This window comes from Taurulus bubalis (genome assembly GCF_910589615.1).
Source record: "Taurulus bubalis genome assembly, chromosome: 3".
Classification (NCBI taxonomy): domain Eukaryota; kingdom Metazoa; phylum Chordata; class Actinopteri; order Perciformes; family Cottidae; genus Taurulus; species Taurulus bubalis.
Window position 1 is genome coordinate 23,642,296 of NC_136591.1, and position 27,239 is coordinate 23,669,534.

The 27,239-nt window shown below is 43.1% G+C and overlaps 2 protein-coding genes across 2 annotated transcripts in view; one reads left to right on the forward strand and one right to left on the reverse strand.

Annotated features, from left to right (window-relative positions):
- Positions 1–504: 504 nt before the first annotated feature.
- On the forward strand, positions 505–8,778 carry gnpat2 (glyceronephosphate O-acyltransferase 2; the record flags this gene model as incomplete). Its single annotated transcript, XM_079215730.1, has 16 exons — positions 505–516; positions 1,606–1,806; positions 1,907–2,083; positions 3,004–3,137; positions 3,275–3,398; positions 3,512–3,587; positions 3,921–4,072; positions 4,371–4,501; positions 4,706–4,947; positions 5,818–6,075; positions 6,173–6,252; positions 6,548–6,682; positions 7,338–7,437; positions 7,598–7,691; positions 7,819–7,880; positions 8,071–8,778. 16 exons carry the CDS (start codon positions 505–507, stop codon positions 8,121–8,123), a joined length of 2,031 nt encoding a protein of 676 aa, XP_079071856.1. The 3' UTR covers positions 8,124–8,778.
- Positions 8,779–14,950: 6,172 nt separating this feature from the next.
- The window catches only part of itsn2a (intersectin 2a), a gene marked incomplete at its 5' end in the record, with an annotated part of 41,305 nt that continues 29,016 nt past the window's right edge, over positions 14,951–27,239 (reverse strand). Inside the window, 21 exons of the mRNA XM_079215731.1 lie at positions 14,951–15,488; positions 15,858–16,031; positions 16,149–16,232; positions 16,850–16,932; positions 17,019–17,140; positions 17,319–17,531; positions 17,747–17,914; positions 18,010–18,108; positions 18,237–18,420; positions 18,654–18,760; positions 18,840–18,961; positions 21,414–21,458; positions 21,716–21,907; positions 22,508–22,604; positions 23,507–23,640; positions 23,888–23,921; positions 24,155–24,321; positions 24,419–24,453; positions 24,546–24,778; positions 26,387–26,447; positions 26,639–26,814. Coding sequence (XP_079071857.1) covers positions 15,337–15,488; positions 15,858–16,031; positions 16,149–16,232; positions 16,850–16,932; positions 17,019–17,140; positions 17,319–17,531; positions 17,747–17,914; positions 18,010–18,108; positions 18,237–18,420; positions 18,654–18,760; positions 18,840–18,961; positions 21,414–21,458; positions 21,716–21,907; positions 22,508–22,604; positions 23,507–23,640; positions 23,888–23,921; positions 24,155–24,321; positions 24,419–24,453; positions 24,546–24,778; positions 26,387–26,447; positions 26,639–26,814 — 2,682 coding nt within the window. The 3' untranslated portion in view covers positions 14,951–15,336. The remainder of the gene's footprint in view (positions 15,489–15,857; positions 16,032–16,148; positions 16,233–16,849; positions 16,933–17,018; positions 17,141–17,318; positions 17,532–17,746; positions 17,915–18,009; positions 18,109–18,236; positions 18,421–18,653; positions 18,761–18,839; positions 18,962–21,413; positions 21,459–21,715; positions 21,908–22,507; positions 22,605–23,506; positions 23,641–23,887; positions 23,922–24,154; positions 24,322–24,418; positions 24,454–24,545; positions 24,779–26,386; positions 26,448–26,638; positions 26,815–27,239) is intronic.

Below are 27,239 nucleotides of genomic sequence, written 5' to 3' on the forward strand. Positions count from 1 at the left end.
AAAATATTCTAATTCACTGGCTTTTACCTGTATATTTATCTCTATCTATCGATCTATATAGATCGATAGATAAATACAACATATATATATTACATAATAATATATGTACATATCCATATCTATCTATATATATTTATCTCTATCTATCTAGATAGATAGATCAAAATAAACAAGTATATATATATATATATATATATATATGTACATATATATATATGTATATATATATATATATATATATATATATATATATATATAGAGAGAGAGAGAGAGAGAGAGAGAGAGAGAGAGAGATGTTGTTGGGGTATTTGCGCCGTGCACAATAGTGTGGGGTCATTCAAGAGCAAAGGGCTGGAGGAGGAGTTTCCCAAACCCAGCGAACCCATTGGCTGTGGCCCCGCTGGGCCGCTGCGCTGCGCAGCGAGCACCGAAGGGAGCTTTCAAGTGCGGAAAACGAAAGTCGCTGAGGACAGACACCTGGAGGGCTGTTTGTTCCTGTGAAGCATGACGACCACGGTAAGAGACCCGCCGGCAGCTGCTGAAACGAGCAGCAGCACGATCATTTCAGACCGCTTTGTCGCGAGCTTTTACGCTTTGAAAGTTCACATGATACAGTGTGCAAGTAGTGAGGATATTATCATATCTGTCCAGTAGAGCAGATGTTACAAGCTGCTAAAACTTCCTCTTACTTTAAAACACAGTTGGGTAATGTTGCTCAATAGGTCGCCACCGACCGACTTCAGCGGCTCATAGTGCAAAACCAGATGCAGATAAGGAGTCAGTGTGTTGGTTCTAGATAACATGCCTTCACAGACTCCTTTTATTTATTAAAGATCTCCTTCAGACATGTTTTAAGATGTTTTAAACACATATGACATAACCTGTTTGGAATAATAATTTGTGTTTGTTTGTTTCTTTAAAAGAAAAATACGTTAGTTAAAATTGTATCTAGTTCCTTTCTCTCATTGAAAAATCATAATCTATTAATATGCACTTTTTTTTTTACTGCTGGACACAAGATGTTCCATACAGAAGTGCATTATCTCTCTCTCTCTCTCTCTCTCTCTCTCTCTCTCTCTCTCTCTCTCTCTGTGTGTGTGTGTGTGTGTGTGTGTGTGTGTGTGTGTGTGTGTGTGTGTGTGTGTGTGTGTGTGTGTGTGTGTTGGAGGTTCAAAGTTTTCACTTAACACTTGCACCATGGTTGGCCTCAAAGTTGGGACATCACAAAAACATGCACAACTGCACAATTCACACTTGAGGTCAAATCAAACTCCAAATGACTTGATGATGAGCAAATTATGCCTCACATTATGTGTGTTTGTGTCGGCCCGGCTTTCCCCACTGTTTTTACAACCTGTAAAACCTTTGTGTGTAATAGATGTTTATTTAATATAGAAGTTTAAAAATTGGTTTAGCTATTTGTTCCCTTAGCAACTTCCCAAAATGTGTTTTCCTTTCCTTTTCCTTCCTCTCACATACAGTCACATCTAGGACACGTGATGGCAGAGCAGCCATGTTTCTGTGTTCCTATATAGTCTAAATAAAAAGATCAAACATCAAACCTAACTGTCACGCTTTTAACACAAGAGCGACGTCCTCCTCCAGTGTCAAGATTCAGGCAGAGCAGGCCCGGAAAATGAGGAGGAGTTTGTGAATATATTGGAGGAGGAGAGGCTCAGCAGTGACCTTGGCCATGCCTTCAGGACCTTCAGCCCCAGCCCTTACAAAGGAGGCCCGTCCTGCTCAGCAGCTGACATCCCCAAAATCGTGCTGGAGTCCCAGTATCTACGCTACATGTTCAAGGAGGTGGGATGCTGTCATTTGAAAAGACGCAACAAATACATTTTTATTCATTATTTTATTGCATCATCGATATGGATATCTTTTCCCTGTGTTCCCCCGTCAGATCGCTGCGGAGACGGGGTCCTCGCTGGAGGAGGTGAGAGAGGAGGCGTCTGAGATTTTGGAGGAAATGTCTCAGAACCTGCAGCTGGGATTCATCAGGCTGATGGGCTACATATTCACCAAGGTGTTCAAGAGACTCTTCACCAACGTCTACGTCAACATGGAGGGACTCAACGCGGTCAGGACCAAATCCATACTCCGTTTCGAACGAGAGCACATCACAAAACATAGAGCCAGTGGAGGATAGTGTCCACTGTAAACCACACAATGTACAGCTTCTAAGTACCTGTTCTATTTCATATACAAATACAGTAGATCTGAAAGAGTCACCTCATCAACATTATAATTTGTCTGTGATGCTCAACATTAGGTAAGTGAGGCAATGTGGTTATTTTTTTAATCATGTGGGTGATCGATCCTGAGACGTGAACTAAGATACAACATGAAGCCCCTAGATGGCTCATAAATGCAACGTCCTAGAATAACCGTATTGGCTCGAATAATTTCACCACCTGTACGAACCTCCACTTGCAATATTATTTGCCAAATTGCCTTACCTTTGGTAATTTTCATCCCGGACCCGCTTTCCTCATGTTTTTTGTGTAACAGTTTTGAAAAAAAAGAAAAGAAAACACAAACACTATTATTGGGTATAAATTACGATTATAAATACATTGCAGCCCGTGAGCAGCAGCCATCTATTGCACTCTCCCTAAATACTGGACAAATTTCAGAAATGTCTGTCCCCATTAGTCAACTAGACATGGGGAATTACAGAATAGAGTTAGTTAAGAAGATTGTAATCCGTCTATGTAATCTGTAATCTATGTTTGCAATCTTTTTAATCAAACCGAAGGACTGCCACATGTTACCAGGGATCTTCACAACGCAATGTTTAAGCATATTTACATGTGTTTAAAATGTATACAATAGTGGCTTGCTCTTTATTGACACTGACTAATATGATGTATACATCATATGATATATTTATATCTTATAAATGAGCACTTGAGAAGTTACTTTCTAATAAGGGTTCATGACTACCAAGTGACGGCCACTGATGCAGCATTCACGTTCTCTGTCTTCTGTTCCTTGCAGCTCCAACAAGCCATTAAGGAGAGTCCTGTGATCCTGCTGCCCAATCACAGGAGCTATGTGGACTTCCTGGTTATCTCCTACATCATGTTCACCTACGACATCCCAGTGCCTGTTATTGCTGCAGGAATTCGCAAGTATCTATTTGAATGACAGCAACAGAATATTATATTTAATACAGAGTTGCATTGCACCTCTGTTTGATGTGAACATGTTCATGATGCTCACTCTCTCCCTCTATTTATTTCTCTGTTTCTCTCCGCTGTAAAGCTCTGGCAGGGATGAAGATTGTCGGAGAGATAATTCGTCGATCGGGAGCTTTCTTTATCCGACGTGCCATCGGCTCTGACAAACTGTACTGGGCAGTGCTGTCAGAATATGTCAGAACCATTGTTAAAGTAAGACATGAACATTAGCCACACCAAACTCAAATTGTCTTCTTCAGCTTTTTCAATCCACCAGCTGCTGTATTTGTCTGTAAAAAGTGTTTCCAATCATGTGTTTTTTATAGAAAGGGTTTGCACCTTTGGAGTTTTTTGTGGAAGGCCTGCGAAGTCGCACACTGAAGTCCCAGATGCCGAAGTTAGGTAAGTGTCACGTCAGCGCTTTTGTGTGTGTTCCAGGGTAAGAGGGTGTCTCCGTCAGGAAGCATTGTTGCTCGCTAATAGACCTTACAAATGAGAATCATTTTCTTTTGTTCACTCATTTCCTCGTACAAGTCCATCTCAACAATTTGAGTTGTTTAGTTTCATGTTTGTTGGTCCAATTCTTTACATCTTTGTGTGCAGGATTAGATATTATCCGCCGCTCTGTGCTATAGTGTAATTAGGTTGATCTAAAGGCTGTATTTGTTCCCATCCAGTTGGCCGTAATCCTGTAGCAACCGGCAATTGCATTCATGCATTGCCATTTGTCTGCAGGTATGATGCACATGGTGCTGGAGCCCTACTTTAAAGGTGAGGTGTATGACATCCAATTGGTCCCCATCAGCATCAGCTACGACCGAGTGCTGGAGGAGTCGCTGCTCGTCCACGAGTTACTGGGGGTCCCCAAACCTAAAGAAAGCACCACGGTAGGTCCCGGTCACATTGCTCGCTTTAGTCAACATAATCAACTCAGTCCAAGAAGCCATATCTCCTTCCAGCATTTGCTGCGATATTACTGTTCATTGTGAAAGGTTAATGGGCCCCATTAGACCTGCCGCTCTAAATCTTTTCCAACATGTATTTCTGTTTGGTACATTTGCAAACAATATTATTTTCTCTCTAACCTTTGTCCTCATTAGTGCAGGTCAGAAGGGTTTGTGCATGAATAAAGCTGATTACGTCCTGCTCGTGATTCACTCCCAGCCTGGCTCTTTTTCTCCGCAGGCTCTGTTGAAGGCTAGCAAAGTGCTGCAGGACGATTACGGCAGCATGCATGTGAACTTTGGCCGTCCAATGTCTGTCCGACATTTGTGTTGGGGCGAGATAAACCGCTGCCATTACAACCTCATACCTAGGTAGGAAATAAAAGTCCTTCCATGTAGTTGTAATAGGATTTAGTCTAAAAAACTATTTTGCACAATCTAAACTCCTCTTTAAGTCATTATAAACGCCTCCAAATGTCTATAAATATTACCAAAGGACATCAGCCTGTGGTCTTGCATCTCCCCCATTCATCCTGCTCCCTCCCTCCCCTTCTCTCCCTTTACATCTATTCACAGAGATCTTCCTCAGAAGCCCAGTGCTGAGGCTCAGGCCTGTGTGAGCTGGCTGTCTCATCTGATGATACGCATCCAAGAGGAGGGCTCTCTGATCAGCCCTTGGTCTCTGATGGCCTGCCTGTTGCTCCAGGCTCCTACCACAGTCTTAACAGAGGAGGGCCTGCCGTGGCATCAGCTCACAGAAAAAACTATCTGGCTCAGGAAGCTGGCGCTGGACTTCGGGGCTCGCCTGAACTGGCCTGGTGGGTGGAGGAGATAGATTTGTATGTATATCGATGGCCAAAGTGCAAAACCTCCTATCTGCAAAATGATCCAGGAAAAGTGAGGGGAACCTCCTATCTGCACTTTGTGTATTTCATTTATTTATTTGTATTATTATGTATTGGATGGACTTAACAAATAGCATTCTGCAAGAAAACAACACATTTTTTTAGTATTCTCAAGTGCATTTTTCAGATAGGAGGTTTTGCTCTTCGGCCAGCGATATGCTGGTAATAGTGTATCTTTTAGTGCTAAGTTTGGCACCAATGCTGCTGCATCAAGCGTGAACATGCGATTAAGATGGAGTGCTCTTCTTTTAGTGGGCCTTTAGAGGTTTATTTTCACATCCCTTGAATGACCAGTAGGTGGCATTTGCATAGTGCATTACAGGTGAAGCAGATAGAGTTAATGCAGAAAAGTAAGTAAGTTGGATCTGTCAGCGTCTTACCTCCGGATACTATAGGCTCCTTCGACCCGGTGTGAGGTAGATCAGACAGATTAGACGAATGTAAGTTGGCACAAGAGTTCAGATTCACTTAGGAGATCTTCTGTGGATTAATGCACTTTAAGTAACTTACCCTAAGAGGACCCTACTGAACGGCCTCACTTTACAGGTGTGTGTGTGTGTGTGTGTGTGTGTGTGTGTGTGTGTGTGTGTGTGTGTGTGTGTGTGTGTGTGTGTGTGTGTGTGTGTGTGTGCGTGCGTGCGCACAAATACACAATGCAGGCACCTAAACACACATGCAACGTGTACAAATACATGACAAAACTACTCTGAGGCTGATACGACCCTCTTTAACTCTAAACCACCGCCTTGAACGATGATAAATGTGGACGCCTTTTTTCTCCAGGACAAGTCCCTGAATCGGATGTGATGTCGTCCTCCGTGGCTCTTCATCACTCTGTAGTTCGCCGTGAAGCGGGGCGTCTATACCTGGTTCAGGAGGAAGAGCGTGAGAGGAAACGCCCGACCAACCCAGAGGAGGACGTGATCAGGACGGCAGCGGCGGTGCTGATGGTGGCGTCCTACAGGAATCAGTCCCTGCATATCTTTGTGCGTCCTGCCATGCTCGCAACAGCCATACACGTCACAAAGACCACGCAGAGAGGTGGGTGAGGGCTACAAGATATATTTCTCAAATAACACACTAACATTACGTATATATTTTCATCTTGCCTCCTTGTGATCTACCATTCTGTTCACAGACGAGCTCTTCGCCTTCTTTTGCTTCCTACGAGACGTCTTCTCCAACGAATTCATCTTCATCCCCGGAAAGTCGTCTCAGGTAAGAACCTCATCGGCCTCCCTCGGGCATCTCAGGACACAGATCACCAGGAGGTGATCACCCTGGTGATAATATATGTAGCTCCGCCTTAAACAAACTGGACACTTTCGGGTTAGGGTTAGTGCAGGAAAACCAAAATACTCCTTACTATGATTACCTTCTTGTCGGCATATTTTTACTTGGTCCTTTATATACAAAATAAATCCACAAAGTTGTATATCTGAAAACATATTGTTGAATTGTTATTGATATTGTGTGTTTCTGCCTTTTTGATTTTTGTCTTTCCATTATTCAGGACTTTGAGGAGGCATGCGGCCTCCTGAGGAAATGTGGAGCAGTCCACATCAGTGAACAGGAAGTGACGATGTCAGACGTGGAGGTGCTATCCTTCCTGCAGGCACTTCTAAAACCCTTCATAAACTCTTATCAGGTCATTTGACTTCTGCCTCCCCTGACTGAGATCTCACACTGTGCACATGATGCTGACATGGCTGTGGCTACCATGACCTCTGCTTTTGTTCAGGGAGCTAGGGGGTTTGTGAACCCTGAGGTAGTTTACAGTATACACAATGTAACTTATTTTTATGCTGATTCTAGTAGTACTTTAGGTTTAAAAAAAAAAAAAAAAGAATAAAAACGAATGAATAATTCAGAATAATAAAAACATTATTCCTGGTAGTGTGGAGCAGGCATTGAAACAGAACCAAGACCTTCATGTTGAAAAAATAAATCTGGATAAATGGAAATATCAAAATTCCAAAGACTTGATAAGAGATGTTAGATTATTTCCTATCCAGTGCTCTTTAAATCTGGTATTGTGGTAAATGTTAGATTAATATCAAAAATAATAAAAAAAATGTTGTTTGGGTTGTTTGGTCACGCCTGGCTGACATTTCCATAATATGCCGATGATGCTGAAAATGAAAGCGTCACAGTCGCTTATTTTATATACAGCAGGTTTCCTCACAAGCCAGTGCATAAAAAGTTACTATTTTAGACTCTAACTACAATTAAATTGTTGGCTTTAAACCGTAAGAGTAGGCGGTTTACTTCCTCCTGTCTGATTAGGTGTGTTCTATGTCCAGGTGATGTTCAGGTATCTTCAGGAAGACGGAGTTCACGTGTTCGCTGAGAAACAGTTCCTACCTGCTGTGCGAAACCTGGCTACAAAGCTCATCCTCTCAGGTGAAACAAAGTGACCTCTGGCCCCTAAAATAATCTGAAGCTGTTAAATTCCTCTCATCAGCGTTTCGTGTGTGTGTGTGTGTGTGTGTGTGTGTGTGTGTGTGTGTGTGTGTGTGTGTGTGTGTGTGTGTGTGTGTGTGTGTGTGTGTGTGTGTGTCAGGTGAGCTTCACACCTATGAAGCCCTTTCGGCCGACACACAAAAGAACGTTTTGTCGGCCCTGCGGCGGCTGGAGATCTTGGCAAAGTTGAAGGCGTGAGTAATGAGATTAGCTCCTGCAAATCTGTTTGGTTTTAAACTCATTTTCTGTGGTGGTTTAGAAGCTGTCTGAGTGTCTGATGCCAACGTTTTTTAAGGTTCTCCTTCTGATTGCGCTTCACAGGTCTCAGCAGAATGAATACAGAGTGAACAAGGCAGCTGTCAGAAGAATCAGTGACATCCTTTGTGAGTCGGCTTACTTTAAATATAACTGATTGATGAAGATGAACATTGTGACCTTGTTAACCTCATTGCCTTTAGAATACATTGGCTGTCCTCACCGTGTGTTTACTATTTGGTTTTCCCTTGTTTGTGTTTACCGCACCAACCGACAGGCGCCTCAGGGATTTATTTTTCTTTTCTTCTTTCACTGTAGCCGGGAAAATCCCTCCCCACATGCTCCAGACTCCACCTGAAGCAAAACTTTAGCCTCCACTGGAATGGATCCAACTTCAGTATCAGCTCACCGTCCTGCTTACCCCTACTTGACCCTTTCCACTGCTCCTTTCCACTGCTCCTTCCCTCCATGCTTTTATGCAGCCATTGCTGTACCTTAACTCTGCATCCTCAGTGGCCAGACTTAACCTGGCAGCTTCCCTTCTCTCTGTGTCTTTGTTGTTATTCCGTACTGAAGTTAAAGCTACAAAGACCTGATATGGTGACCCAAGGGCGACAGTATTGCTGATTTCGTTTGATGTCTACAATCAGAATGAGTTGATGAAGAAAGGCACTGTTGTGCACTAGTGATGCCTAGCCAATATACTGAACTATAACTGTATTTTAATCAGTTGCATTGTGTTTATATGTCTTTGTCCCGTAGATTGGTTGTTGATTGACAAGGCTGACAATGAGATTGACAAGGCTGACAATAAGAATAGAGCACTTTAAAATAAACTTGACTGCTGGTACAGTAAGTGCAATTAGATGGTAAACACTGACTTATGACTCTTGATTGTATAAACAATGTACCAATATAAATCATAATACTGTACCATTAATAATGCCAAATATCATAACCCATAAAATGTTTGTTTGAGATTTTTTATTTTATTTTTGTTACATCTCAATAAATGCAAAACAAATGTAACAAAAATGCACCATAGATTCTTGTTTTTCCACACTTGATTATAAATTCTTCACTGATTCGGTTTGTGCTACAAACAACTTCCCTCAACAACAGTGAGGGAATAGTACAAGTGAGTGAAAACCAGAGGTCAAAGTTCAACACACTGCCTGCAACGGTAAACCCTCAGCAGTTAGAAGAAGGCCTCTTGTGAGGCCTATGGGGGGATTATCTATACACAGGTGGAACGTCAACCTTGATGCGTAAAGCGCTCACAGGGTCTTGACAAAACACTGAGATGTATTCCAACACTCTAGAATTTAGCTTTTTCTCGCCCTCTTTGGCCCTGTGCCGCTCTTTGTCCCATCTATCCCTCTCGCCGTTCATTTGGGAGAACAGGTTGACCTGGATGGTGCGCAGTGTGGCTGCCAGCACGAAGAAGCCTCCCTGCAGCATGTGGCAGAAGGCGGCGCCCAAGCTGAGCACGGCGCCCATCAGATTGGGCACCGTCTCGCACACCACGCACATGCCCTCCAGGAAGTGCAGCGTGCCCTGCTTGGCCAGCGGCTGGCCTTGGTGGTGGTGTGGGGTGCCGGGCAGAGGGGCCGGGGTCTGCTGGGCATGGGTGACCATGTACCTCGCACAGTCGGCGAAGTGGGTGACGGCCCGGCGCAGCGGCAGCAGGCCTAGGTACAGGTGGCATGCCGCTTTGGTCAGAGCGTGGAAGAGCAGCCGCAGCTCAAGCACGGCGTTGCCTGGAGATAAGAGGGCATGCGGGGTCAGCTCTAATTTAACACCCTGGCTAATGTCAGCAACCATTACAAACAGCGTCTGCCACTGGATTAAAGTGTTCAGCAGCCATGTGGACGGCGGGCATCACCTTAGCACGCGAAGCGCACAGGCACAGGACCCATGCTCTGACAAAATATATCACAAATCATACAGCTACAGATCCTTCCAAGTATATTCCCAACTATTGCAGTTCAACTTTTGCTAAAATAGTGTCGGCAATTGGAACAAGTAATCATACCTCATATCTTTACATGTTGGAAATGTCTCATTAAATCATCTTGTTTGAAGAAAAACAACATATAGTGGCTCATAAAGTCTCCTAAAGCTTCTTACTATCAGGCGACTCTGCAGCAAGTTTATCCTAATCAAGCTTACGTTTGAGAAACGTGTGTAAAATTAAAAAATATTGTCATGATTTCCTGAAGATGTCCCATTGCGCTATATCCTGTCACAGGTGTATGGCAACTGATTGTCAATTCTTATAGCAAAACTGCAGTTATTAGTTTTACCCAGCAAAATACACTCTGAGCAGCCTACTAAACATTTTATGCAGATAGATAATAGAGATAAATAGTTTTACATCTTATGCTATACATGTATGACAGCTGTTTCCGCCATATGGTCGCAGACCGGTGCCACAGCATTCCTGAAAAGCTTCCAAATCTCAAAATTGTTCCCTTACCGTCTATAAAGCAGAAAATCCAGAGCAGGGCAATAATCGCTGCCAACGATGTCCACCAATCCATGTGAACTCCCACCTGGTCCTGGACTCGGCAACAAAAAAAGAAGGAAAGCAGTGAACTTCTTAAATTATGATGTGGTCAAGCCCTGCCCCGCGCTGCCTTTACGCGCTAATACCCCAACATTAAGTAGGCCGAGCATTCTCCACATGGTGTCGGAGAGTTGCAGCCTCGCGCAGCACCGACAGTGCACCTGAGGTGTCAACAGGCGTATTAGGAGCAACAGACTGCAACTCTTGAACTGACTGCATCTTGTTGTGTCTGACAGAAACGGGCACGTATTTGCGTCAGAATGCCAAATAGTTGCAATCAGCGATTTATTGGATTATTTAAAACAAGGACAGCCTAATTATAACAAATTAAAAACGCATTATTTCCCTCCTGCTCTGTTCTATATCATGGGCTATTGCATTTTTTTAAAATATATTCTCTTCCCCCCTTTTCTTTTTAAATATATGTGCTTGGATGCAAACCAGAGCCAAGATTAATTTTACATAACACGCTTTTTACAGGACAGATTATTTCTCGTTCCTCAGGTGGATACCTTAGTTCTCAGTGTGTACTAATAAAGCCATCATGGGTTTACTACCAAGGCTGGATACACTCCAAGTTAGTCTAGACACACCTGAGTGCCAGACAAGGTGGGAGCGATCACCATGCCTAAAAAAAGATGTTGTATTGTTGCCAATTTAAAGGAAGAAACATCTAAAAGTCAAGAAATTAATGTGGGTGTTAGCCATAGAGGGGAGGATAGCTTAATTGGTAATGTTTCGCTTTAATAATTTTAGAAAGTAATATTATTTGTATTTTGTGTAATTGTTATATATACACACACATTTACATTTGGTTGACGCCAACGTGCGTCTGTGCCTGCTTGTGAGTCGGTTCCATGACAACAGAAACCCTTCAGACAGCAGGACACCTGAGGTCTCTCTCTCTCTCGCCTCTCTCTCTCCTCTCTCTCTATCCGAGTCACCGCCTCGGTTGACGCTCGTCTGAAGGGGGAACGTTTAAAATGCCCCGTGTGTGTTTTATGTGACGGAGAGCTGACCCGAAACCGAAAAGAGTCTCGTTTCATTTCGGTTTATATTTCGGCCGTTTTCCCCACGAACTTCCCCAAACATCAAGTCAGCAAAGGTAAGACAGCACAACACATAGGTGACCAGGGCTGTAGGGTTAGTCCTGCAATTAGAAGACACCATGTACTGCTTTGAGTAATACAATTTAACTACTTAGCATGTACTCACGCTGGATTCAGGTTTGTAGGCCACACAAGTTATCTCTGAAGGATCAAACCATTGTTTTTCTTCTCATGATTTAGGGATGAGCCCCAAAAAGAACAACACAGCCAGTGGTGTGATCACCTTCCACACACCTTTTCATGTCAGCATGTTCAATTCAGAGGTAAAAAAAAATGAATTAAATTAAGAATCATCACTTGTCTTTAAATATCAGGGAGGTGAACCCTGGCCGTCAGGGAGAGGGGGTGGCGTGTGTGTGTGTGTGTGTGTGTGTGTGTGTGTGTGTGTGTGTGTGTGTGTGTGTGTGTGTGTGTGTGTGTGTGTGTGTGTGTGTGGTCTGAATGCCTGGCTGCTCCTCTTTATCCTCCGTCTGTACAGTGTCATGTCTGAATGTGCACTACAGGAATCTCAGTGGCCTTTGGGAGAGATGAATGGAAAGGTTTCAGGGTTATTGACAGACAGATGCAGTAGCCACTGTTCCCCGCTCTTAACTCGGGACAATAGGATAAAAAAAAATGCTCGGAGGGGTATCAGATGACATGCAGAGGAACAAACCAGCCGAGCAGCCGCATCCACAAAGTTATACCGGTTTTATTTCAGAAGAACGCAAACAAAATGCACAGCAGGGAAGCTGCCACATCTGTACTGATGTGATAAATCATGTTAAAAACCTCATAGTGCACTGACCCATGTCCCATGTGCTTGCGTAACAGTGAGCTGCAGCTCAGGTTTCCTGGTAGTGACATGATCTGTCAGCACCTGTCGTGCTGTCCTCTGTTGGATTCTGGTCACCTACACACACACGTCTGGTCCGTCTGTGAACTCCAGCTGGGATTCCTCACAGTTTATCGTCCACATGGAGCTCTGCAATGCGTTTTTTTCCTTGTACATTGTGATCCGACACTACAGTATCTGCTTGGGTTATTTGCAATGTCATATATTTATTGAAATGATATAGCTACATTACATTACATTTAATTTAGCTGACGCTTTTATCCAAAGCGACTTACAATAAGTGCATTAAACCATGAGTACAAACTCAGAACAACAAGAATCAAGAAAGTACAATTTCTTCAAGAAAGCCGAACTACAAAGTGCTATAAGTAAGTGTCATTTAAGTGCTACTAAACTAGGTATAGTCGGAAAAGATGTGTTTTAGTTTGCGGCGGAAGATGTAGAGACTTTCTGCTGTCCTGGTGTCAATGGGGAGCTCATTCCATCATTGAAGAGTTACAGAAAGATAGTGGGGAGTGACACTATTGGCTGTTTCAGGAGTGCAGGGTGGATGTGAGGGACGCCACGGGCCGCAGAGGGGGCCCATTTCTTCGAGGTGCGAGGACCAAGACCCCCGCTAAATGCTTAAGAGCAGGGGAAAGGGACGAGGAGGCCTCACCCTCTGGGCCCCAGCCGGGAGCCAAACGGGACCGGCTCTCTCACACCTCCCTCAGACGACTGAAGGTAATTGCGCTCAACCAAACCCATACCTGCACTAAAAGAAGAGAGTGGACGAACTCACTGCATGTATAATATTATTTAGGCCAAGATGGAGGCTGAAAAACAACAGGCGAAAGATATAACCCAACCGCTACTGGATACAGAAAATGGTTTCATGAAAGTAGGACATTTTTATCTTTTTTAATTTGCAGTTTATGTAGTGAGATAATGCATCTTTTTAAACTCTAATATTTGACTATCTACAACAACAAAAAGGCTTTGAATCTGGAATTATGTGTCTTTACCTCCTTTATCGGTTGAAACGTGTTTCCATTGAGGACTTGGAGAGGTTTCTGAGCCAACGGGACGTGACAGAGCTGAGGAGGAAGGAGCTGCTGCACAAGCGCTGGACTGAGCGCGTGTGGTTCCCCCTCCAGAGGAGCGTGGAGGAACACGTGTCCAGCTGCAGCCCCGCGGCGGTCAAGAGGCGCCAGAGCTTGTACAGTCATTACCTCCATCACTGCAACACCAAGGTGACGCTGATCTCACCATTCATTCTGCTTGTACTTTGCTTTGGAATGGAAACAGCTTTTTTTTTCCAAATTAAACTTCACAAAAAATGTGATGTGTATTTATCTAACTGCTGTAATGTATTTCATCTTCAGGGCTCTGTGTTTCTAGACATCTACAATCTCAGGGAATACGACCCGCTTCTTCTACGCATCAAAAAGCCACACTTTTTCAAGGTAAAGGATATTTGTTATTTCTTTATTTCCCTTAATATAAATATATATATATAAACAGCTTACATCATATTGAAGTATTCTGAATGTGTCGTTTCACTGCTTTATCCACTAGCTCGGTACAGCTGACTTAAAGGACCCATTGTACCTTCAGTTACATGAAAAACTGAAGGAGAAGAGAACAGCCGGTTCTTGTGAAGCAGGTATTTATCCTTTTTTTTAACTAAAAAGAAATTTAAGACTCATATGAATGCTTTGCTTTGAGAGGAGATATCCACAGTGGTATTTTCTCTTTAATTTAGCGGAATCAATGTGAGACTGTATAACTCTTGAAATAATAAGTAACACATTCTTCCGGTTTCAAAAGGAAGAAAAGCTGCATTCATAAGCAATAAAAGACAAGGTTTCTCAACTCGTGTTTTGCAGCTGCAGCCTCCCTTGTGACCTGTAGCTTATTGCGGCTAATTGTAGATAACCAATCCCCCTTCCATTTCAGGAAGTAGATACACAAGGAGACCAGTCGAGAAGCTCCCTAAGAGGGATCCTCCTATTTGTGAGTCTGCTTTGCCCCGACATCCTGCGACAGGCCTCATCTAATCATCCAGTCACTGCATCCAGAAACCCTCCAGTGGGGGATGAGACTGAAGGAAGGAGGTCCAGCAGGTACAAATATACAGCAGTATTGTTATTAAGTTTTATCGTCAAACACACTATAGAACAAAGCAGGATCTGCAGTGACTCTGTGATAACAGCTGCAGCACAACGCCACTTGAGGATTGAAGAGAAGCTCATTTCAGTTCAAACAAACAATGTCAGAAGTAACGCTGTGAACGTGTGTCTCATCCAGGCTCGGCGCCATACCGTACCACTTCAGTGCAACCGCCACCCCAGACGGAAGGTGCCATCAGACCGGCTGCTGGCTCCTCAGATTTGGGCAACAACCAGCGAGTTAACAAATCGTCGACATCCAAATAAAATGCATTTTAAACCGTAAATCTTCAGCTCTGCTCGCCTTCAACTACCTCACATTTCCCCCCTAGGCACTGCACTATAAAAGGGTTATCGTGTAGGAAACCAGGAATGAGTTGACAAAGTAGGGAAACATTCAGCCGAAATAAAGAAAATATGTTTACTGTCTGTGTATGTACATTTTATTCATGCCATTTTCAGGACTTAATGGCATTTCGGGTTACATTTGACATTACATTGTACAGTAGTGTGCAACATTTTTGAATGACGGCATGACAAGGATGCGTGGCGGTGTGCAGACAGGACGTATGTCTTCGTATGAACAAAGAGAACATGTAGAGTAAAATAGAATCCTGTACAAATTTGTAAAAACTCAAGTACTCAACTATTGACATTTTAGCTGGTTTGTTGGGAACAATACATTTCTACTCCATCGGTTTGTCATTCTCCATTTTTGGCAAGGTCATTTAAATGAGTCTAGGTGGCTGAAGGCAGAATAAGGCAGTAAAATCAAGAGTTTTTCAAGGCACCGCTACAGATAGGCACATCTAGATGTGTGCGGCTGTTTCCGCGTATGCAAAACGTCTTCCCTTCGTTGCGATATAAAATAAGTGGTGCGGTGCGAGTTGCCCGATGGAGTATTTTGGCTGTGCGTCGTCCTCATTTGGTTGGCTCGTAAAGTTGCAGGTCTAGCTTGACCCAAACTTCTCCGGTGGGGACTTCGTGCAGCAATAAGCGACGGTTCGCTGCACCTTTGCTCTCCATCTCTTTCTTTATTGTTGCTACGGGAACTTCAGTACGACCCAGGAAATCTGAAGAGGCAGAAAAACGGTCCTTTAGTAAAACCGATAAAAAATGACGAAGAAGTGCACGTCTTCGAGGGATTTCAAATATTAGCCGGGGCTGATCGATACTATTTTTGAGGATGATGCCAATGTCAGTATGTCATCAGATATGTTTTGCAGATATGAGATATATATGTGATAAGCGAAGAACAAAAAGACAGAGCACAGAAAAAGGGATTGCAGCGTACCAAAACCAAAGATGGAAAGGGAACATCTGTCGCTTAAAAAGCTCAAAAGCGGACATCAGCGCCTGCTTTGCAACCAGTGATTATTGGACAAAAAGCCGAACAATCCATTCTGTTTGTGTGAGAATATCTGAGTCTCTTATCCACTGACCGTCTGGTGAGAACTGGTCTTTCTCAAACACAGTGATACACAGGATGTCCTGGTAGAGGTCTTTGATAAAGAACTGACAGTTGAAGTTCCACTTTGGGTTCAGAGTGTCGCCGATCGGTCGGGAGGAGTAGCACTGAGCCCCCATCGTCAGCTCGCAGTACGGGTTGCTCTTACCTGTGAGGGAAATGACATGGGTCGTTAAATTAACGACAGATTACTGCGAAAATGCTATGGATGGACACGGGGCAACAGGGAGGATCGATGGCCTCTGCGTTCCCTCACAAGGCTTACCGTTGGGTTTACAGGCCTTAAGCTCCTGGGCTTCAGTGACGGTCACCAGCAGTCGGCCGATACCGCTGGTCTTCAGGGAACGTGCTGAAACAAAACACACAGAAATAAGATGTCGGCCTGCTACACACATTTTGCAGCTGAAATGGCTGCTATTGTGACTAATGCGTAGATTGCAAATTTGACAAATACATTTTTTTGTTATGAGAAAAGGATTTCTTGCCCCAGAAGGGTGGGTCTTTTTAACAAAGTTATATTTCAGCCATAGCCTGCTAGATTTATTAAAACAAAACTAATATTTTTTTCTCTCATCACAACACACTTCATGGATTTTTATTGATTTCAGTAATTCAATGATCTCTCTCCCAACCGTTGTTCCTTCCTTCACTTTAGTTTGCATCACAAAAGAAAGTTAAAAAAAGTTAAGTGTCTTAAAGTTGACCTATATAATTCATTCCTTAATGGTTTAAGTTGGATGACACTATATTAAAATTATATGTTTAACCTCTCTTAGTTATGGTGAGACGAGTTGTACAAGTCATTATGAGATATTTAGGGAGAAGTCCAGAGAAGGGTTCAAAGATAATATCAATAATGCAAGGGAGGGTCAGAGATCGAATGCTGCAGAAGGACATTGTAAGATTGTGCAGCACACTCACTCACATGGCCATCGGGTTCACTGAGAAGAATGCGCCTGTGTTTACCTTGGTACGCCTTTTCTCTCTTTTTCTTCTCCGTCTCTATGAATTGTTCCGATGCTGCTTTGATTTTCTGGACCCACGTTGTCCTACCAACACAGTACATGCATATATCCTTGAAACAATGTGATTAGGTGATCGGTTATCAAGTTTGTGAATGTGTGCATGTGCGCACCTCTCGTTCAAGGTCTCGGTTTTGAGTGTGTAGACGCGATCGATGTGCGAGACGTGGAAGATCGGCTCGTCGCTGGACGGGTCCGGCGGCATTTTTACCAACACCTCGTTTAGAAACAGTGGCTGGGGAAGAAAATTAAGCGATAAATCAATTATGGACAGAAATCCAGAGAAGGAAAATGATAAAGAAGATTTCCCCTGCTGTATGCCATAAATAATCAAAACAGCGCATGTACTATTTTACCACCACAAAAAGGTATTAAAAAGCCTGTGCAGGATAAGCGCCGAGCCTCTAGCTTACTGTTTTGTACATCTTCAGCTGTATGTTGGTCTTGAGGCTGAATAGCTTGTCTGGTCCTGAGGAGGAGAAGGGTTTGGCGCTGTGTGTGAGGAGGAGGAAATCGTTGAAGAGGAAAGCCCACAGCTCCCTGCTGCTTTTGGTTTTGTAAAGCCGACCGCTGTGGAGCAGCTTGCGAGGCCCAAGGCAATTAGTCAGCGAGTTGAAGACCAAGTGCTGAAAGACAGTAAAGACAGGCATGACTGAGGAGTGAGGTAGGAAAGGACAGAAAAGTACTTTATTGATAAATGCGTAGTGGCTTTGCTACTATATGTGTGTATTTGTTGCGGTAACTGATAGGATACATTCTGATGTCAAGGAGTTATTGTAAAGCATTCAAGCAGAATCTTGACATTTATAGACTACTAAATAAAATGTCTGAATGTGTTTACCTCGATAGATCCGTCACACTGCACGTGGCTCTGTATCCACTCCAGCCTGTCAGAGTTCTCCTTCTCCCGGACCCCCTCGTTGACCTGAGAGCACAGCTCCTCGGCCCGCTCCAGAGCTTCTCTCAGCGGGCTGCGGTCCGCATGGCAGTCCGGGGTGTGCTCCAGAATCTGACCAACCAGGAATCCCATGATGAATATCAGGAAAAGAAATTGTGGGTGGGGAGTGTTTGTAATTAGACATACAGAGAATATTTTCCACATACGTTCTTTATGAGCAGGGGGTAGCGTGTGATCCTCTGCATGGGCTTGAGCAGGAAGCTGGACAGTGGCATTCCTTTGCAGCGGTAGTTAGTGGCAATCTTCTGCTCAAGAGCAGGCAGACAGTGAGAGAGGAAAACATAATTTAATTTAACTGTTTTGTCCCTTTGTTTCTTAGAAAAAAAGATAACAAGTTTTTCTAATGTCACTATTCATTATCTGCAACCCGTACCTTGAGGAAGTCTTTGAAGTCAGGCTGGTTGAGGGTTTTGCTCTGCAGCAGGGCAGCGGCGTTGAGCTGGCAGGAACAGAAGCGAATGTAAGGCTGCATGTGCGCGAGCTCCGAAGCCAACAGGTCCCCGATCAGCTGAACCGGCATGTTCTCTCCTTCGGTCTTTTTACGGACGAGTAGCGCTCTGGAAAACAGGGATGATGAGGATGAGGATGTAAAACACAATTATTGTTACATCCTAATTAGTAGATCAAAATCAGTTTTATAGTGGATTTTCAATTAAATCATTTTCTTTCTTTAATCATTTGCAGTTGCTTCCATTAACACATCCTGAACAACAACATCCAATGAAGAAGCAGAGATTGTGCACATAACATTTCCCAGAATGCTTCATAAAGCAGGGTTAGTGGTACCTACTTGAGTAATTTGGTGTTGCACATAATCAGCTCCCTCCAGTTCACAAAGATCATTCCCATCTCAGCTTCTGTTAGCCGGCCCGACTCGGACATGGGCTTGTAGAAGACCTAATGCAAATGAAAGGAAAGATTTATAAACACTGCAGAAAACACCAGGTCCTGCATGTTTGCGCATATACGTTCACACCTCTAGAACCAGCTCCAGGTCTTCCACGTAGGTCTCCTCGGTCTGGATGAGCTCGTGGATGTAACCCTGCCTCTTCCTCTCCTGAGGGGTCATTGTGTCCAGCGTCATCAGGTCAGCGCACCCTACAGCGCGTGCACATGCAAAACAAGCAGACATGCGGGCACGCATGCACCAACGAACACACAAGCATGTGCATCACACACAAATACTTTCCGGTCGGTCATCAACACCGTGTCTGAGGAAACTGCAGCCAAAAAACACGACACACAGAGCATGTTAAAATCTGCATTTATTATCAGCTCTATATTGTGTTTACACTTAATGCACAGACAAGAGTGAGGCACGTTGTAGTTGCAGTACATGAACTCAGGGAACATAGCAGGCAATGCTAACGCTAAGATCACTGCTACCAAGGACACTGGATTAAAGAATAGTGAAGCACCTGTCATGGTGGAGTGCTCACTCCTCATGATTGCATAGGTGTGAATGCGTAAAGTAGCCGATGCTCAAGAGAGAGAGAGCAGGGGAAGACTCCGTCAGTAGTCTTTGAGGTTTAAACTTGGCAGAAGCTGGACGTGCATGTCAGCAGTGCGGTGTCATTATCTCTGAATCTACTCTTACCAGTTGGTACGCTAACGTCTGTGAGTTTTTTTTTGCTGGTGATATCACAGTTCAGTACAGGATGAGTCACGACATTAATCGCTTGGAAGCATTAATAAATAGAGGAGTGCATCAGAAGTGAATAATAAAATCACAATTAATAGTTTTTTAGAACAAGCAACGAGTCAGCAAGTGGCAATCGAGGTTATTTGTGATTTCAGCGATGGGGAGTCTTCACGTTGGTCCAGGTTTAGTGTTGTTAGTGCAAGAATGAGTGACCCTGTTCAAAAAGTTGTACCGATTCATAGCCTTAAATTAGAAAACTAACTGACTTCAGTCTGATTCCATTTACATATTATTTTCATTATACTATGTCACAAAAAAAATTGTGATTCATATTTCCATTCATCTTTCGCAAAACTAAACATTTCATGCCTTTGCATCAGAGGGACAAAAGCCTCTCAAACACGTCTAGCTGCCTTGGCCTCCCTCGCTCCCCTGGTTAATTAGTTAGTTAAAGAAACAACAAGGGAAACACAGAAGAAGAGAGAGCCAGGGGGATACGGGTGAGTAAATAAATGTCTTTTAGAAAATGATGAAGAGGAGAAGGTAAAGGAAGCAAAATTAAAAAGAGACCGAAAAACAGAGAACAACAAATTTCCAAACGAGCGAGGTGGAAAGCTGCTCTTGCTGACGGCTGGGCTTCCTGTTGCGATAGGGCAATTCAGATTGGCTCAGACAAAAGCAGGGGAGGAGGAGGAGGAAGAAGAAGAGAAGGTGTAGAGAGGAAAGCCAGCACTACTGTCCTACAGAGGAAACAGAAAAAAAGAGATGACGTGGAGGAGCGGGAGGGGGAAGTGAGTGAGATGAAGGAGAGACGAAGAGACATTAATATAGTTTTAATATTAATGCTAGACTCTTACATGCAAGTGCATTAATAATGTATTTCTGGAAATGTAAATGTTGTTACTAATCATATCAGCTGGAGCGTGATGGTAATTTCTTCCATTTTTTCTCTCTCTGATGAAGCGCAGGGGTTGTGTGTTCATAAGAATTAAAATTTCATTGTGTTTTGTGTCTGCGTTCATCCTAATTAAACGCCAGCGAGTTCCCTCTTGTTAACAGAGATCGACTGCTGTGGGGAGAACATGCAAGCTATGAATACTAATTTAAACATACACCTCTTGCTTAACAATCGGCACTTTGAGAAGAAAGAAAAAGAAATCAGGCCATCTGAGTCAATAAGTGAATTACTCCCAACAGAGCAGTCATCAGTGTTCTGTACACACAGCAGTATGCATGGTGGAAAAGGGCATTGTACATTATCTTTACCTACCGTATCAATCTCCCAGTCAAAATTAAGCTTCTAAAATGTGACCTAATGTGCTCTTAATTTGAAACTGATCAGTGGTTGTTCCCTTTCGTTCTGTGACCCAGTGATTCGTTGGAAAGACATTTTGGGAAAAATGCTCATTCACTTTCTTGCAGAGTAGGTGACCACTCTCATTTATAGGTGTGAAGCTATGGCAGCAGACCGTTAGCTCAGCTTAACATAAAGAGGGACAATGGCGACATTTGACGTGTTATTTAGTGAGCGTAAAAGGTTTATGTTAGTTTTATCTTTGGATAGAGAGAGCAAGACGAACGTTTTCTCTCTGCTTCCTGTCTTTATGCTAAGCTGACCGCCTGCTGGTCAACCGCCTTCTTGGGCAAGAAGATGCACAAACGTTGTTCCCAAAACGTAAAGCTATTTCTTTTGAATGATTTTTAAATGGTTGGTGCAGCTGTTTCAGGGACACTTAAAAGGCAAAATTAATAATAATTTTACTTTTTTTGTTTAGTGAATTTAGGAAGGTGTGTGACACCGATTATTTCAATAAGAATCACACCCAAAGTGTGTGGGGATTGAGCCTTTTAAGTGCAGTGGGTTCATGTTCACCAATTAGTGACAGAAAGCAACTCTATTAATCTTACCGTCAGTCTCTCCCTGCGCTGACATGGATAAGGCATCTACTGTGCCTGCAGTGAACCAAGTCAACCAATCAGATTGTCAGCAACAAGAGAGACGTTTCTTTCTCCAGCTGATAAACATGATTTATCATTTTCCATTTGTCTTATCCCCCTCTCCCCTCCCCACTCCCAGCAGCACTCCCACAATAATTCCAACTACGTGTGTGTACATTATGGATTTTCTCTCAAGTAGACAGAGAAATATTGTCCCTCTGTGAAAATCTGTAATGGCAGAAAAAGAAAAAAACACCTTGAGGTTTACTCACATTGCTGACTGGGGTCTGATTCTGTTGTCATCTTGACATAATTGGTGGGCAGCAGGCCCGTGACCCCATTGGCATCTCCTTTCCACCAGTCAGAGTTGGTCTTGTCCAGGATGCTGATCAGCTGACCCTTGGAGAAGCTCAGCTCATCTCGATTGGCAGCCGTGTAGTCGTACATTGCAATAACTTGGCACACTAAGGGGTCAGAGGCACAAATGGGGTTTTATAAGGACGTGAGTTTCAGCAAGAGGAAAAGTCAGATGCTTCAGTCTACTGGCTTTCCGCTAGCGGAGTGGATTCAGGAACGGCAATGTTGGTCTATGAATCACTCCACCGCTTTGGTTCAGATTGAATTATCTCAACAACTATGACATTTTCTACATACATTCGTGGTCCCCAGAGGAAGAACCTTACTGACTGTGGTGATCCCCTGACTTTCCGGCTGGAAAAGTAATTATTATCCAGTAATTATTCTGGAATAATTACTGGACAAAATAGAGCAGTAATTGGATATTTGTAAAATTAACAATTCACAAAATAACAGAAACTACATTGTGCAATTATGATTTGAAGACACTCATTCCAGGTTGGTCAGCATTTTGGTATTTTCACCATATTTGTTTCATGCATTAATGCAATTATATAATGCATTGTTTTTGTTAAATGTCACAATCAGAGACACAGAAACTCAGTTTTTGGCAGCGTGGTTGAAGTAATCGTGGCCAAGAAATATAAATATGCTTGACTGTGCCGAGACAGAAGTGATGGATTACTATGATCAAAGTGTGTCGGCACCTGGCAGAGGGGAGGGGGAGGGCTTGCTGCTGGAGGGGCCGAGGAGCTTGACGTGAGAGGAATGAAACCAGCCTCTCTGCCGCTTCTTTCCTCGAGCCTGGAGGGCAAAGAGCCAGTAGAGTTAATCAGTCGCCTGCTGGTTCAATTTTGAGATGTAAAATGGATGAATTGATTTTTGTCAGGCGTTGAGAGCTGAACCTCCAGAGTCTCAGCAGGACAAACAACCGATATCGAATCGTGTCTTTACTAAGAATGTATACTCGCTACCTTCATAAATCAAGCCAAAGCTCAAGCCTAAAGTCTGTGAAATGTCTAATCCTACTTGCCCAAACTTAATACAAATGTAAATCAACATATTCTTCACTTCGGACAGTGGACAATTTGACAAAGCTGTGGTAGTCCTCCAACAATATTCATTCAAATTTGGACCGCCTTGTCGGAGCTGTCCCCTCGCTGCAAACTTGACTCATTACGGTCTCAATACGGTGTCAAACAGTTCACTGAGAGTTTAAACAGCACTAAGGAGGCAGTCAGGAGTGACCTCTCACTGCTGTAGATGTACAACCTGCAGACAATTGAGCCAACAGCAGAAACAAAAACATGTTCACATGATATACATGATACATTAAACCTGACTGTGTACAAATAAGTAACTTGCATCACATGTTTCCTTGAATCTATTAATAAAGCATTTCATATTTTTTCCATTAGTAAATATTACAATTTACATTTTCTCAGCGTTCTTCAAACAGAGGAAGAAAAGACCATCACTGTGGATATTGAACTATTCTCCACTATGACGGATTACTCATACATATACAGCAACGTCATATACAATTTACCTTGAACTGTATATCAGCATTAAGAGCCACATTAATAACTGTAAAACCTTGTTACTGACATTTTAAAGTTTTAACATTATTATTGTTTTCTTATGTTCTTATATGTATACATATCTTTAAAAACATAATATTTATATACATATACGCACACACTGACCTGCAGTTCCCCGAGCCACCAGCCAGTGGAGTTCTTGGCCAGGACCACAATCAGTTGCCCTGGAGACAGATGCAGCTGATGCATCGTTGGGGCAACGGGGGTGCCGGTGCTGGTGGTGACTGCCTGGGCTATCTCTGTTGACAAAACAGAGATAGCTAAGGGAGGATTTAGATCAGGTAAATGTCAAGAGCATAACAGAGTTAATCAGCAGACTGTGTGTGTGTGTGAGAGAGAAAAAGAGAGAAAGAGAGAGAGAGAGAGAGAGAGAGAGAAAGAGAGAGAGAGAAAGAGAGTGTGTGTGTGTGTGTGTGTGTGTGTGTGTGTGTGTGTGTGTGTGTGTGTGTGTGTGTGTGTGTGTGTGTGTGTGATAATCACTCTCACCAGGCTTTTTGATTGGAGCTCCAGGTTTTGACACCTAAATTAATAAAGTAACAGTACATTAAAGTAACAAATAAGTAACTTGCATTCAAAATTATATTATATATAAAATGGGTCAAAATATAGATTACTTGATTAATTGCTTCGTAGAAAAGAATGGCAAGTAATAACACTTATCCCAGGTTCACGGCTGACTGATCTTTGCAATATTACTTGACATATATTATACTTTAAACAATGAATACAATTAGAAACGTAAATCTGTGTCACCTCTGGTTCAACAGGTCGGACATAGTTGGAGGGGAAAACCCCGGTCTGATCCCCGATGCATCCTCGCCACCACTCTCCTTCTCTCTCCGTCACTGTGACAACATCTCCCTCAACAAACGGCAGGTCCCCGGCCTCTGGGCTCTCATACGTGTACAGAGCAACATACTCTGGTTTGGATGGAATACAAAAGCAACGTGTCTGACAGTTGGCTTGTCGTCATGATTAAACGCAGAGACTTTGTTTCTACATATAAACTGTTCTTACCTTCTAGCTGAACAGAGTCAGATGTATCATCCACACTGGAATGGGAACAACACATAGTCAATTTAGTCTTAGGATCAGCTTAAAGCTGACATCAGAGAGGTGCGTGTACTCTTGTGTGTCCTCATACTCTGTACTGCCTCCCGTCTCCACAGTGACGTAGCTTTTGGGGAACCATCCCCGAGTCCCGTTGAGCTGTCCCAACCACCAGTCCTCCCTCTGCTGCAGCACGCTGATGACGTCACCCAGGGAGAAGCTCAGCATTGCAGTGACGACGTCGCCCGTGCCGGAGGAGAGGTTGAGGCTCATTTCTGAGGTAGCTGACCACGCGGAGACGGCTCGAGCCAACAGGGGGATGAAGGACTGAGGAGTGGGATTAGAAGGGCAGCAAGGTTTCACATTAGAGTCGAGCAAGTCTTCTATGAAATCAAGGAAAACATCAAATCAACCTTCTGGGCGAATCAGCCTGATAAATAGAGCAACTTAAAATATCTTGGATCAACTGACCAATTTCTGACCATGTGATCTACTAACCTAGACTCAAGTCACACTTGAGAATTATTTTCTTGTTACCTTGATTAACGTGAGTCTATAGCCAGTGTTATGGGCAAAATACAGTTATTTACCTCACAGTAAAGCATTCATTGTGTGAAACTGTGTGCTAGTGCCTGAGATAAAGCTACGCCCTGTTCTAAGCAGACCGGGTGCGATGCAGCAGAATATAGAACCTTCAGTACAAACACAAGAGACTTGAGACTTGACCCACAAAGACTTGACTCGGACTTGCCAAAAATGACTTGTGAGCCTCTCTGATACAAACACTGATGGTATCTATTGGGAGATGGAGATCTATAAATGTCTGCGTGAGCCACAGAAAGGCAAACAGGGAGAGGGACTCTCATAGGGAAAAGCTATAAATATACAGCCATGCTGCTGCTGAGGATGTATATATGCGTGTGTGTGTGTGTGTGTGTGTGTGTGTGAGTCTGAGAGTGAGTGTGAGAGAGAGCGAGAGAGATGGTGACAGCAGCAGTGTGCGCAGCAAGCCAGACCTAGATAGTTGCCTGCCAAAGCTTGTTTATAGCTCAGATATACTATGAAGGCAGACAACACTAAACCAACAAAGCAACAAGCTATAACCACAACCATGACACAAAATCATCTTACAAAGTTGATATGGCAACATGTTTGCGAATCGCTGCTTATTTACACATGCAACAGATACAGAGAAACATTAGCATTCATTCAGAGTCATGTCTTTGGTCACCTGACGGAAAGCAAGTTTATTCACTCTTCTTTTAGCTCCGTTTTGAGTGCCACAAACTCCTGAGGGTAATATCGGACTCTTTAGATGCTAAATGCTCCACTATGTTCACCTGCTAGTTGCTAAATTTATCTGGAAATGCATAACAGCTGGAAATAATGTTGATGAGAGCAGTGAGACTGAAACCAGCAAAGTTGTAGGAAAAAAACAAAACAATGAGCTGAAAGAGGCCAAAAAGCTCTGTGGAGCTGAAGGGAACCGCAGCATCGTTTTACTCTCTGTGCGTTTGTCATTACAAGAGACTTCTTTCCCATTATCATTTATTTCATTGTTAATATGAAAGTAATAACTACAGCAGCTTCAATCTGATAACATGGCAGCACTGAGAGAGCTCATTAAAAGGGCTTTTGAAAAAGACATGATGAAAACTTTCTGCCCTTGTCAAGCCTGACAAAAGAGAGTAATACAGAAGGGATAGAAACAGATAACTCCCACGTTGCTCCTGTATAAACATGGCGACTCTCCCCAGAAATAGAATGCTAATCTCTGAACTGACACAGCAACAAAACAGGGTTTCAATTTGCATCTGGAGTAGGTCACCAAAACATGTATCTGTCCACCAGGAGGGAGCTTTCTTTCAAGGAAACCAAGTTAGCCCCAATTCACCGTGTGCCCGGAGTTAAAATTAAGTACAAGTCGAGTTTTACCTGTGAAGCATCCGATTGGGAAGGAACAGTGATGTCACATGCTGCCTTCTTTTCTGGGACTCTGGGTTAAACAGGAGAGACAAACCATGAGGGAAGGAGCCAACAGAAGAATATAAGCAACCCAAGAGAAGGGTGGCATACATTGTAATGCCCAAAGCACTGAACATAACTTGAGTGTAACGAACTCTAATGTAGAGGAACTGAAATATCACACATATATCCCCCCCCCCCCATCCTGTTTCTTTCCGTTACCTTTTGTTAAGTGGTGGTGGCGGCGGACGAGACGATTTTCCAGGTGAAGAAGGGGCAGGTGTCCCGGTAGTAGAGGGCGTTGAACATTTCTCTGCGTAACTCTGGGGGAACCAGCCCCTGTTTCCATGGTAACTCCCGCAAAACCAGCCAGGCTCACCGACGGTCTGCTCATTCACCTGCGTGATGAAAAACACGGTTTAATCACCGGCAATCAGGCATAACAAGGCGGTGATGATAAATACGCTGTTTTCCAGCTGCAGTCGTATTTTGGACCAATCAGGAACAATAACTATTACAGAGCAATCATACATAAATATATCGAAACCATCTGACAATGCTTTCTTTTTACTTGAGTGTGTTCATTTCTGTCCTGCATCTTTTACTAACCCATACTCATCAAATATTGTATTACAAACTACCAAATATTGACATCTCTAAGTTAGCTACCACTGTAAGCTAAATAGCGAACATTTCTAGATCATCCTAAAAGCTATACAATAAGATAAAATAAAATAAAATAAAAAACAATAAGAACATAAAGCACACAATCACACATTAAAAGCAGTTCTGAAGAGGTGGGTTTTAATGTAATAAGTTCATA